Source organism: Electrophorus electricus, chromosome 8 (assembly GCF_013358815.1).
Source record: "Electrophorus electricus isolate fEleEle1 chromosome 8, fEleEle1.pri, whole genome shotgun sequence".
NCBI classification, from domain to species: Eukaryota; Metazoa; Chordata; class Actinopteri; order Gymnotiformes; family Gymnotidae; genus Electrophorus; species Electrophorus electricus.
In genome coordinates, this window is record NC_049542.1 from 22,528,740 (window position 1) to 22,542,281 (window position 13,542).

At 40.1% G+C, this 13,542-nt stretch overlaps 1 protein-coding gene across 1 annotated transcript in view; it reads right to left on the bottom strand.

Annotated features, from left to right (window-relative positions):
* Nucleotides 1-13,542, bottom strand: part of col9a2 (procollagen, type IX, alpha 2) — a 17,274-nt gene continuing 3,732 nt past the window's right edge. Inside the window, exons 5-33 of the mRNA XM_035529246.1 lie at nt 13,396-13,458; nt 12,807-12,860; nt 12,201-12,236; nt 11,750-11,773; nt 11,436-11,489; nt 10,892-10,945; nt 10,423-10,473; nt 9,627-9,683; nt 9,429-9,482; nt 7,658-7,711; nt 7,494-7,547; nt 6,903-6,956; nt 6,760-6,813; nt 6,623-6,676; nt 6,401-6,454; nt 6,245-6,298; nt 5,611-5,655; nt 5,363-5,416; nt 5,147-5,200; nt 4,879-4,932; nt 4,647-4,718; nt 4,095-4,130; nt 3,951-3,995; nt 3,804-3,836; nt 3,482-3,628; nt 3,089-3,143; nt 2,235-2,423; nt 2,005-2,082; nt 1-1,643 (exon numbers count right to left, since the gene is read on the bottom strand). Coding sequence (XP_035385139.1) covers nt 1,438-1,643; nt 2,005-2,082; nt 2,235-2,423; nt 3,089-3,143; nt 3,482-3,628; nt 3,804-3,836; nt 3,951-3,995; nt 4,095-4,130; nt 4,647-4,718; nt 4,879-4,932; nt 5,147-5,200; nt 5,363-5,416; nt 5,611-5,655; nt 6,245-6,298; nt 6,401-6,454; nt 6,623-6,676; nt 6,760-6,813; nt 6,903-6,956; nt 7,494-7,547; nt 7,658-7,711; nt 9,429-9,482; nt 9,627-9,683; nt 10,423-10,473; nt 10,892-10,945; nt 11,436-11,489; nt 11,750-11,773; nt 12,201-12,236; nt 12,807-12,860; nt 13,396-13,458 — 1,893 coding nt within the window. The 3' untranslated portion in view covers nt 1-1,437. The remainder of the gene's footprint in view (nt 1,644-2,004; nt 2,083-2,234; nt 2,424-3,088; nt 3,144-3,481; nt 3,629-3,803; nt 3,837-3,950; nt 3,996-4,094; nt 4,131-4,646; nt 4,719-4,878; nt 4,933-5,146; nt 5,201-5,362; nt 5,417-5,610; nt 5,656-6,244; nt 6,299-6,400; nt 6,455-6,622; nt 6,677-6,759; nt 6,814-6,902; nt 6,957-7,493; nt 7,548-7,657; nt 7,712-9,428; nt 9,483-9,626; nt 9,684-10,422; nt 10,474-10,891; nt 10,946-11,435; nt 11,490-11,749; nt 11,774-12,200; nt 12,237-12,806; nt 12,861-13,395; nt 13,459-13,542) is intronic.

Sequence of the window (13,542 nt, forward strand, 5' to 3'; positions counted from 1 at the left end):
TTTACTTTACTAATTTTACCTGACTACATAGTATTTTATCTGACTAAGTAGCTTTCAGTGTCAACTACATTTCTTGTTATTGTCAATACTGGGAAAATTGTGAGACTCTGTTCTGGCAGTGCACAGTATGCTCTTCCGGAACTGGGTTTAGCGATCCGTGAGATCTCTTCACTCATTTTGTGCACATGCAACAAGGCCCGTGAATGGGATTAATACTGACTTTTGTTTCCCACCATGAATCAAGGCTATACATCAACACAAATGCATTTATTTTATCAAACCAGATAATGTGGAGAAAGTAGAAAGAACAAGGAAACAATGCATATTAATATTAATGCAGATTAACAATCTGCAAGAATGCATACTACAATGCAGATTACCTTTGGTTTCTTATGAGATCTTTACAAGATGCAGAAGAACATTCAGTCTTACAAAACTGTAATTTTTATTTATTTAAATTGACCTGAACAACCATGAAAAAAGTTTACAATTGAACCAAATAAAGACCAATAAATAGTGTTTGTTAATGAAGATAATCAGTTTGCCTTTGTTTTTGTTAACAGGAAAGTGACATCTATAAACTTGGTTTATGCCAGATCTTGAATGCTGATTATATTCATTAACTCTGGGTTTCTGTCCATATTGTAAACCCAACCTTTCATATAAAATTATCACACATTTACAAAGATTTACAGCACTGAATCAGTGATAATGTTGTTGAGAATACTATTTTGTTGCTGGGCAATTAGAAGTATAGATTATGTTTCTAAGATGAAACAAGTACAAAGGGGGCATAATGTACACAGGATCTATAAACTCAAAAACAGGGGAAGCATTTTCATGAGGTAATTAATAAGTTACAAGGGTATCGACTATGGTTTTATAATTTTTTATTATTGGTGCAGTCTGCACAGGGTTTAAGGGAAAATCTATGTAATTTAAATGTAAGATTATCATTTGTAATTTTATATTAATCACATTTGCCCAAATAAATCTGATGATGATTAACAAAAAAGGGAACATGGCAAAAAAAAACAAAAAAAACAAAAAAAACCAGCACCAAAGAGTGGAACTCGGGGTCCTGTCCAAGGCTCACAATGATCCTGATGACAAGATATTGGTAATGTTCACATCTTACTGTGTTCATTGTCAGATGTGCCAATGTAATTAACACTGCCAGCCCATTAATCCCCAAATTTGCCCAGATTATCCTTATGATTAACACTGGCCGACATAATCAAAGTTATGTAATCAAATTATCTAAAGTCATCTTTTACAAATACACACACATGTGCACACATGCACACTAAACTGAAAAGTCTGTATATGAAACATTCCACTGCCTTTCACGATGATGTCTGGTGGAGGAAAGGACTGTGTGTCTCTCTTTCTGTCTCTCTCTCTCTGATGTTGTTAGGCTCCAGTGAGCTGCCTGTGTTAAGTGGATGGCCCCTTGACACTTCCGGCCTCCTGCAGTCTGGGAGAAGTGTAAGCTGAAGCCGCCAAGCATGCCGCTGCTTCACAGAAGCCAGGGAGGCCAGGAGGACCAGCCTTGCCGGGATAGCCCGCCTCACCTGCCATGCCCTGCGGCCCCCTTTCTCCTGCCTTTCCGTCCCGGGCCACGGCATCCAGACCTGGAGGACCTGGGAGAGGGCGTTATGGGGTGAGTATCACTGCCTAGGGCCTTAGAAACAGTATGGCTTCATGGTAGGGCTTTGCTGAAGATACCTGAGTTTTGGTGAATCAGTGTGTGATCTTTGCATTCTTAAAAGCCAATATTAAGTCTTGATAACCCTTATGACTATTAAGTTTTATATAAAAAATATAAGTTATATATAAAAGTTTAGTAAACTATTTAATCCAAAGAACCACCAGAGGTTTTAGATTCTCTTTCCACGCTCTTGTAGCAACAAACGTTTAATCCCCTTGAAGTTACTGAATAATATTCCTTAACATTAATGACTAAATAATAACCTTGAGTAAAAAGAGTTTAACAAGACTTACCTGGAAGGCCAGGGGGCCCTGGCTGGCCTGGGTGGGGTTGGCCAGGGTCTCCTCTCCCTCCCTTTGCACCTCTCTTTCCTATAAGGCCCGGCAGAGGCAAGAGGTTAAGGATATTTTTCTATCCCTCACCAACCCCCCACACCCTGTTGTTAACAAGTGTGTACACTACACCCTATAAAATGGTTGCTTGTCATTTTAATTGGCTTTTAAGATAATTACAGGTGCTTTACCTTTAAGCCCAGTGTTCCCAATTTGACCAGGAGCTCCTATCATGCCAGGAATGCCACGAGAACCTGGGAGTCCATGAGGCCCCTGTGAGCCTGGAGATCCAGGAGGCCCTGGAGGGCCTGGTGGTCCCATCACTCCGGCTCCGCCCAGCGCACCCCTTTTAGCACTCACTGCTAGGGCAGCTAACTTCTCTGCCAGGATGAGAGGATACACAGTACAGTGCTCAGAGCCCTAGAAACACCTAAGTAACATTCAAATAAGTCAAGTTCTATGTGTATCCAGTGACATGAGGGTAAATGTTATTGAGACAACAGTGGAGAGTTGGTGTATCAGCAGTGACACCGCATGTGCTGGCAACTTCCCAAGACACCTCAGAGCCTAAATCTAATCAGGATCACTGCATGGAGCAAGGCCAAAATTCTCCCCCTGCTCAAAGTGTCTGACATTGAACCTCAAATTGTTTGTGTATGTGTGTGAGCATGATGGCAATCAGACCAAAGGATTACACTGAATTGATAAGGGCTAACAGGTTATCCCGAGTTAACCCTGGCACTCTACAACAAAGCAGAGACTTACAAACCCCAAGAAAACTAATAAGGAGGGATGAAAAGGTCAGTATGAAAGGCAGGGGGATATGTCTATAGTCTGCACCATCCATGCTGTCTGACAGCCATCTCACACAAGACTGATGATTTCATATCAGCTCCATTTTTACAGATAAAACATGCAGTATGGATTTAGCTCCACCCATTTCTGCTGTCATCATTTTTTGACATTGTGATTGCAGCCGGTTTAATCTGTAGCCCAGGGTAACACTTATTTTCAGGAAAAGGAAAAAAGAAAAATTCATATTAACCTTGTATCATCTTCAAGACCACCTCAATGATGTGCTGATCTGAAGCATCCCGGCCCTGAGGGGAAGAAGAAAGATAGAAAGGAAAGGAAAGGCGAGTATGCCAAATGCAAATTAGAAGTAGAGAGCTTCATGTATGAATCTGCTTTCTCAACTGTCCAGAGTTTGTAGAATATTTAATACTTGCTATTTGATTTAGCATAGTTTGGACAGTTTCTGATACTAAAAATATCTGACTGTGACACTGTCTTGCAGCATCAGTGTACATTTGCAATCTATCACAGCAACATCATTAAGAAACCACTTGAGAAAGATCTTGAAAATATCAAGGCAAACGAAATATGCAGCTGAAAAGACTGTAAAGATTCTGCACTGTGGTCTGGGAAGGATACTCACAGCTGCTCCCTGTATTCCTGGCATGCCTGGTACTCCTCTCTCCCCGTGCAGGCCACGGGGTCCAGGCAGACCTGCCGGACCCTGGTCTCCTAGTTTACCAGGATCACCAGTGGGACCATTGTGTCCTTGCTCACCCCTCACTCCTTGCTGTCAGAGAAGAGCCAGGAAGAGACAGGAGATGCATAGCAATAAGAGCACAAGATAAATGACCATGGTGAAAGCCCTAGGAAATGTCACATTGTAGGCTTCTTAAACAGAGCTCAGCTGCAGTAATCAGGGTAGTGCCAGTCATGAGGTTGCATAGAATTCTTTTTCTTCTTACCTGCCCCTTGGGGCCAGGTTCACCGGACTGTCCCTGTTGATCGATAAAAATGAGGTAATGATGAGGACAATATGGTGCATTTAATTTGACTGAATAGAAGTCCTTGCTTCTCTAACAGATATAGAACCATCATTCTAACAACTTTACCTTTTCTCCTTTCTCTCCAGCCAGGCCTTCTACACCTGGATCACCCTATAGAAGACAGCCATTCTCAGTTAGTCCATTTTATGATGCTAAATTTCTGTTAGGATTTATAAACACATCCATCTATTTATCTTAGCATATACTCACAAAATCTCCTTTTGATCCCAATTTGCCTTGAAATCCCTATACAAAACAAAACAAGTGCAGATTATACATGAATTATATGATTATACATGAATAATCTAATGGTTGAGCCAAAGATACTGTCTGCAATATCTTTCTTTAAACAGACACTCTGGGACCAGTGTACTAAATTACAAGTGGCAATGTCTAGTGCCTTTCATTAAATGTTAGGGATATTATAGATAAAAGGACAATAAACATTAAAGTGTCCATAAGAGGATATTTCATCTTTGATATAGGGGAATTATGTGGCGTAGATCATGCAAAAAGAATGTAAGAGATGTCTTTTGCAGCAACTTCAAGGCTCATTTCTGCCGGTACATAGGTTAATAGTGCCACCATATGGTTATCAAATATCACTGCAACATCTAGAGCACCATCCATATTCTCTGTCACTCCTTCAGTCTAAACATATACATTTCAAAATATAAACAGATGAAGGTGTATTGTTTACACACACACACACACACACACACACACACACACACACACACACACACACACACACACAAATACCTTGTCACCCTTGGTCCCGGGAAGGCCTTGAGCTCCTGGTATGCCCATTGGCCCTCTCTCTCCCTTAATTCCCTATAATCAGCAACACCAGAGAGCTCATTAAGTAGGAAAACTAGAATTTGTGAATGACAGACTGAGTATCAATATTTTTGACAACAAATGCTGAAAACGTGGTGTGGAAGATCTTAATTTGATGCTCTGCTGGAGTATCAGGTATAACTCATCGACTTACAGGCTTGCCAACAATTCCTTGAGGCCCAACTGGTCCTCTCTCACCCCTGTCACCCTGTAGGAGAAGGGACATGGAAACAACAGTAAATGAATTTAAGGAGCACTTTCAGTGCATTTCAGTGAGTGTTAGTCCTAAAGATTTCAAACTAACCAAACAGCATTTCCAGTCAAGAGTGGCCACCTTCACTGTAATTTAAACCAAGACTAAGTTTAATCCAAAATCCTGCCAAAGGGATGGATTAAGGAGACATCTTAGAGGAACTCATCACCTTTGGTCCTGGAACCCCTTCCATGCCAGCTTCACCTGGAGGTCCAGGTTCACCCTGAGAGAGAGAAAGAGGATGGATCAGTCAAAGGAAATATTAAGTGGAAAAATAATAAGAGGAAAATATATGATGACAAGAGACATATTGTTTGAATATGTATTTCCTTGAGTACTATTCTGCAGTGCACCGAATAACAACTTTTGAGTTTGTTTCACCAACCTGGGGACCTGGAGATCCTGACATTCCTACCAAGCCTCTGGGTCCTGACTCACCCTGCAGACAAAGAAAACTAGGGTGAGCTTGTAGTGGTATGTCTTAATGACAATCCAGTAAGAGCTTTTAACCGTCTGCCTTTCCACTTTCAGAGTAACACACAGAATAAGACATTGTGTTATCAAGTGGCAACTGAGCTCTCCCAGAAGACATGACTATTATTAACAGGAAGAACTTGGGCAACATTCCTTTACCTTATCTCCCACTCCACCTTTGGTCCCTGGACTCCCAGGCAAACCCTATAAAAAAAGAACAAAGAATGGAAAAGGTCAAAGAGGTGAACCCTGTGTCCCTCCTCTAAGGACTCCCCATGTGAGCAATTGCCTGAGAGATTCAGTGATCACTCCCGCTGAAGGAAAGTGTTTGTCCATTATGCTGTGTGCTGAGCAAACAGTGATGGTGCGGATCACACTCAATATGCTCCATTACCCCCAGCCACCAGGACAACGACTCATGTTTGATGATGATGAATTGTTTGCCGGGAGGGAGGGAGGGAGGGAGGGAGAGAGAGAGAGAGAGAGAGAGAATGAGAGAGAGAACGAGAACACGAGAGAGAGAAAAATACTAAAAGAGGCAAGGATAGAGAGGTAAATATGGACCTTTACCTATAAAATAGACACACTTTGCCTTTTGGTTTAATGATTTCCTCTTTTAATTTTTAATTTTTATTTTTTGGCTGTTGGGAGTGGAGGAGTAAAGCACAATGCAGAGTGACTCTCTGAGTGCGTGAGCTGGATGAAAATGTGTGTCCCCAGGCAAGTGCTGCACAACACTGCAGTTCTGCAGACAAGTAGTGCTGGAGATAATAGACCTGGTGCTCATACATACCGCTGTCCCCTGGTGGCCAGGCGGACCTGGTCTGCCACTCTGACCCAGAGATCCCTAGAAAGAGATGACAAAATCCAATTGGAGATGTTGTGGTTCACCTTAGGCTCTGTCTATTTGCAGTGTTGGATTTAGATCTGGCATTAATGTTGTTTATACCTTTATTCCTGGGATACCAGGTGTGCCATCTTTTCCATCAATCCCTGGAAGTCCCTGACAATTCAAGTTCATAATTCCATTACTGACAAAGAAATGTGTACTGGTTGTTCTTTGCATATAGTACAACATGATAGTGCTTATATTCACATTTGTATTTGCTTCCATGATGTGCATGTGTTCCCTGGGTAAGTATTTTTGGTCAGAATCTTAAACTTTACTTACATTCTCACCCTTCTTTCCCACTCCTCCCTGTGGCCCTTGGATGCCTCGTTCACCCTACAAGCAAACCATTAGATACAAGGAAATAACCAAGCTTGTATCTTTTAGAGAACAGGTGAATACAGATTAGCAGTACTCACCATATAACCTTTCTCCCCAGCATCTCCAGGAGGCCCTTGGGCTCCCTCCTTACCCTTTGTGACACGGAGGAAATTGTGGTGTAAATAAACTTTTTTTCTTTTTGTTGTTGTCACGGAAAATAGAGTGACTCATCAACACTTACAGGGATTCCAGGGATGCCAACAGGTCCAGTAATGCCTTTGTAACCAGTAGGGCCCTAAGAGAGTTTACAGATCAGTTGTTGTGACCAAAATAGAAATGGTGATTTATAAAAGCATGGGCTCTTGAGAGATTTGATCCAAATGTTGTTGAAGTTCAGTTCAACTGGCTGGCATGCATCCACGGATATTTATTTTGGAAAAGAAGTTGTGCTTGTTGATGCTTTTCAGTTCTGGGAGCGAATAAGCTTATTGCTAATGAAGGGCAGGGCACATAGCACTGACTTGTTTCACCAGTAAAAAGATAAAGGCTTAGAGTTAGGAACAGTGTTTGGGCAGTCATCCCCAGATAAATGATGTGGGATCATTACACACACATGGAGCACTATGGAATTTAGCCAGTATGGCTTGTTACTGGCAAAGACTCAATATTTTATATGGCTCTGTCTCTAAAAGCTTGTGATTAATTAAATTCAAGTATGAAAACACGAGTAGAAAATAAACAAGGAAACATGGCGGTGTGTGCTTTGGTGCTGTTCCCTTTTGTAATAATCTTAGGTGCAGTTGCTGGCGATTACAGATGTGGGAAGACTTACTCTTTCCCCCTTGGCCCCTATCATTCCTGGGTAACCCCTCAGTCCCTGTGGACCCTGGAACAGGTGGAAGGAAAGGTCATTCTCCAAGAGGCATTGGATAATGTGCATTTAAAATACATCTGCTCATAGCAAAAGATAAAGCAAAACATAAATGAATACATTACTGGAGGGCCTGGAATTCCTTGCTCACCAGAGATTCCAACATCTCCCTTTGTGCCCTACCAAAAAGAGTACATAATGTTGAGTCAAAAAATCAACATATCTCCTTATCTGCTAGGATTTGTAAACAGGGGTGTGATTTGGCAAAATATTTGACAAAATTGTATTGTAAAAGTTGCAGGTGTATTCAGGTCTATGATGTGTGCTTAATACTGATGTGTGCTTAATCCAGCTCAAATCTGAGAGCATGCCAAATATCCTCTCACATACTTTATTATATTCTGTCATGGATTAATATGTCATCGGTGAACTGGTTTCTTCATTAGTCACTGCTTTGCTGTGCCACCAGAAGTGCTGATCTCTTCTTAGGATTTTCCTAGTAGGAGTTACTAAAGCCCAGTTCCTATATTTTTTTTCTACTGAAGTCTCAAATGTCACCATGCAATGCTCTGTGGGTAAATCCTCTCTGCTTCTCGTATCAGCGTCACAGACTGTGGGATGCTCATTAAATCTGATTAATGCCCAGCCTTGTAGGCACTCTTCCTTTGACTGTACCTGGCTATTCCCTTTCCTCTTCTACTGGGCCAGACTAATCACCAACAGATTAGTGACATTCATGTGCCCCGGGAGGCTTCATTAGAGCTAAGCTGGATCTTCACTGGATGAATGAATGAGTAGACAAGGGAGTAGTTTTCTTTGTTCATTTCTTCAGCTTTCTTTTTATCTGTCTGCTATCACTCGGTCTGCCTCCCACTCACTAACTCTGTCTGTCTATTTATATGTGTGTTTGTGTATATGTAAAGCTCTACACCTAGATGTGAGCTCTGAAGCATCTAATTTTCCAGAAGGACTCTCTGTAAGGATCTATTCCTTGAAGTCTAAATGCAAGATGCCTGATCTTTTCTATTCTGCCACATGCTTTTAAAAAAAAGCCCAGAAGCTATTATTACTCAACCAAACATCTTTATTTTTAAATGTAATGTTTTAATATAAAGATGATTTCAGTGATACTCTGCCCATTATAACCTCAGTGAGGATGTCTTCCAGCCCTGTGTTTGGCTGGTATTAATGGTTTTCTATCTTTATACTGTGCACTATCCTATTCCTTTCTTGCCATTGTTTCTGTGGAATAAACAACCATACATTAAACAGTGGGCAGTGAATCTATGGTAATGATACATTCTGAAATCTAGTGTATGTGTATTATAAAGTAAATCTATTAAAAGACTATTTCATTTTCACTGCATCAACAGGAACATTGCATTAATTGTCATGTTCTTTTTCTGCTGGGCCACCTGTTCAAACCTTCTAATTCATTCAAAATATACAATATATTAATCTATAGTTTACCATTCTTCCTCAAATAACTACAAATCTTAAATTGAAATATATTCCAAACTTACCATTATCTATTGCATATAAAAATATGAAATGCACTAGTTTTATTGGTAATTTAAAAAAAAATTAGACATCATTACCCAGAGAAATGGCACCCCAAAATTAGATAAGTACGGAAGGCCTATTTCAGTTATATGTGTTCATTTTGACCAAGATTTTGTTTTTCCCAGAGAACTCTTTCCCACTTAAAGAAGCTATGTAATGGCTCTCAGAGCTCTACTCCATCTATTGGCCAGCTATGTCCATTAGTTTTTAGGTGCCCTGTGGGTCATTGATTAAACATAACAAAGCAGGCTAATACAATGCACAAGTCAAAGTTAATACACACAAAGGGTTTGATCATCTACTAGGAATACAGATCAATAAGATTGTCTGTACCATTTTTCCAATGATTCCTGGCTCTCCCAGTATACCAGCACGACCTTTGTGCCCCTGGGAAAGCAAAAATCAATCCATTACCTCTTTTGACCATTTACTGAAACTATCACAAATATGTTACCACACACTAGAATGGGTGATATAAAGATCACCAAACTTGCAGACTGGGCTCTCTGATGTCATGGAGGTGCCACTCACCTTTATGCCGAGTAGTCCTGGTGGACCCTTAGGCCCAGGAGGACAGTTGGTGGGGCACTACAACAGAAAACAGCTGCATCAGTATGCAAAGCTCACACTGTGTCTTCAACGCCATCATCTCTCTGTGGCACAGCCGACAAACCACAGACAAGCCAAGCACATTTGCAGACCCTGCCTTTAGTACTGCACAGGGCAAAATGGGAGGGAACTTATCCACTGCCATATCACAGTAGCAGCATCTAATTTAAAAGAAGATGGGATTCGATCCACACTTGGAGGGGCTCTGGTAGGGCGCAGGGATGAAGGTGAATCACTGGGCCAGCTGTTGTAATGATCCTCCCTGCACAGTGTGTGGACTCTAGGCATGTTAGAGTGAGCCCCTAGTCCCTGTACCAGCCATGGGCCTGGATCTAAGAGAGTGTTAATGGACTCAGGCCTTTGATGGAATCCATTTAATGGACCTTGTTAGGGAAATCCATGAACTCTGAGATCAATATGAGGACAGGGAGGCCCATCAGAGGGTAATGGAGTAGAGTAAGGCTCAAATTGGCTGTGATTGTTATAAAGAGTATAGAGTACTTCACCACAGAAAGTTTCAGTGCATATGCTATAGTAGTCCTATAGTAAACTACATGACCAGTTGCATAACTGACAGAGCTGAACACAGCAAACTGCAGAAAGTGTGAAAACATACCAAAGAGTACCAAATAATTAAGTTGGTGTTTCATTCATGGTGTCACTGGCATACTGTCACATTGTAGGCACATTGCAAATAGGGACCCAAAACGAATCTCACCTGGATATCAGCACTGCCTTCTTCTCCCCCCAAGAACTTTCCTGGCAGTCCCTGAATAAAATAAACAGATAATGAAACTGAAAATGCTGAGATGTAAAGTCAAACAGACAGGCAGGGAATAACATCTTGTTTACTGTGGTGGAGAGGTTTACTGGTGAAGCTTAAAAAGTGATGTGTTTTGAGAAATAAAGGTGAACTCGTAATTGAGTATTTGCACTTCAAAACAAATACCCTCAGTATGAGGTATGCCTATAGGCATAACAATACTTACAGTATCTAGATGCTTTATAACTATGTGTACTGGAGGGATGGTTTTTGAACAGAATGTCCCTTAGTATGCATGGATTTGCATGAATACATGAAAACTGTAACTGCAAAAAAATTAACAATGCAACTTTCTCTTCATTAAAGCTTTTCCAGATTATTTTATAGGTTATTACATTAGCGGAGTCTTCCTGGAATGACTTACAGGTTTCCCTGGAGGTCCTGGCAACCCCGGTGGTCCAGGAGTTCCCATCACCCCCTGGCAATGCATATGAATACAGAGATTATTAGGGCGTGGTCTTGATTAAAATAACCTAGTGGATAGAGTTTGATTACCATTTTGTTTCACTATAATATCACATTGTGTATATAATGGTAAGGGTTTATCATAGGGTGTATCATAGTTGAAAGAAGGCTCAGACATAATGAGTTCTGCAATGACATCTGGATTTCATACGTCTTCACTGTGGAAGTAAGGAGGGCAACATTCTGACTGAAGCACACCGTGCACTAAGGAGGCAGGCAGCAAATCTTGACTCCACACAGCCTTTCTAGCTGTATTTGAAACACACTCTTCTTTCTCTAGTAGCAGGGGTCATTCCATAGCCATATGGTACATCTAGTTAAATCTAGGTAATTTTACAATTGTAACAACAAGAGAACACTTGTAACAATAATTTTGTGCTGTCACAAGTTATGTTAAGACATGACACTAGTTTCTTGTAATAATGTACAGGAGGAGTAACAACCTTAGGTCCAGTGATGCCAATTTTTCCAGGAAATCCAATTTGGCCTGGTGGTCCCTGTTGACAGAAGACAGTGTGGACAGTTGTGCACTAATTTAACCTCATAGTATAATTGTTATAAATTAAACCTTTTGTGGTAAATTTAGTTCCACAATATTATTCTTCCTAATATAAAGAAAAAGAAGGAAAGGAAGTAAGAATAAGCTTTGTCTCTCTGACCTGGCTGTTAATCCCATGCTCTTCTCTTTTTAACCACTAGATGGCACCAAGTTTACTAGAAAGATTTAGATGTTATTTATTTCTGATTTAGTACTTACAGCAAGTCCTGGAAGCCCAGGTCCCTGTGGTAATGTGAAAAAAAATAAAAATGTAAAACGAAAAAAAGAGCAAATAATATGGTAAAAAAAAAAATAATAATAATAATGGTGTTTAATATTTTGAAACCAAACCACCTCTAGTATATTAACTAGCTTCTGTGAATCTAGTTATTTTTGAAGTTTTATTTTTAAAATATTACATAAAATGTACATTTTAATAGAACTTGTTTTATTGCATGTCAAAATAGATTACAAACAAAAAACAAAAAAGTTATGAGAATATAGTCATTTTGAGACAAAATACAACAGAAGTCTTTCTAGACACTTTGAGGATTACCATGTACAATTACTACACACAGAGGTGTAGTTTAATATGGAAAATACTGTTGCATGAAATGTATCATTTAATTTTTCACTATTATACCACATGTAATATTGATATTTTACTTACAGGCGGTCCTGGAGGACCTGAAGGCCCTGGCTGACCCTGTGGAAATAAGGAAAGAATCTTAACGTGTTCCACAAACTCAGTACCTATACTGAATACTGATTTAAGATTAATCTCAGCCTGTTCAGCTTGATCTCAGTCATGGAGAAAATTTGTTGCGGTTTGTGAAGGAACGACCACTGTAGGACAAACAGTATTACTGGGCATAAATAAAACTTTTTCAGCGGTATAAAAATTGGAAATAAAAATTCTTTAAAGAAAAGTAGCAGAGAAAAAAGTGTGATATTTCATTTGAATTGCACCCAGGTAAAAGTAAAACACACCTCATATTAAAAATGGAGATAATCTATTTAAATGGATAACCTAAACTTCTTAAAAATAGCTGCTGGCTAAAATAGATGCTAAAATACAAATTGGATGTCATATATCCACTGTATGTATGCTACATTTTCTATATGCATTTGGTCTCAGATTATGGATGTTTTCAGGACCTTTGATTTGACTGAACAGAGTTTTTTTTGTTATCAGCTATACATGTCATAGGATATGAATAAATGAGCATATTTACCATCACTAGATGTATCTTATCACATTCACCCCTTTACTAACCTTTGGACCAGGTCGTCCGATGGGACCCCTTTCACCTTTTCCCCCAATCAAACCCTAAAGAAAGATAAAGTGGGTGGGTGGGGGTTGGATAATTATCAGTACAGTTTTCATGAAGACTGTCTGTGTGAAGTAGTTTGTGGTCCTATCAGAGGAGATGTGCAGCTTTTCTTTTTCTTCATCATCATCATCATCATATTTTCAGGAAGACATCACAGGTGTAACATTCCAATGCGGATTATCCCACAACCCCCCTGAGGTATCTCTGTGATTTATCATATGACTGGTAATGGCATTCTCAGTGTGCCCAGTATTATTCCTGTTAATCTTACTAGCCTGTGATCATGAAGCTGCTGACTGAATATGTGCAAAAAACACCCATGGTGCATTAACCATGGCATTGCAAAATAGATTATTTCTCAACTCATCAGTTTAGACTACAAAGGAGATAAAGTGTTTTTGTCAATTTTACCATTCTTGAACTAGATCATCCACATCCTGTACCTGAAGACTGACTAATCTAAGCTAAGTTTCATTTTCTGAAGGAGACTGATATGTGGTGTGGCAGTCCCAGGGTTGCGGCTGAACTCACATCAATCCCATCGTCCCCAGGAGGTCCGTCTGGGCCTGGTTCACCAGGATCCCCCTTTAGACCCTGGGAAGGGAAGTACACGTACATACATGCATTTAATATAATTTGACATACCATGAGCAGAAGTACAGACAGATCAAGCGGCAT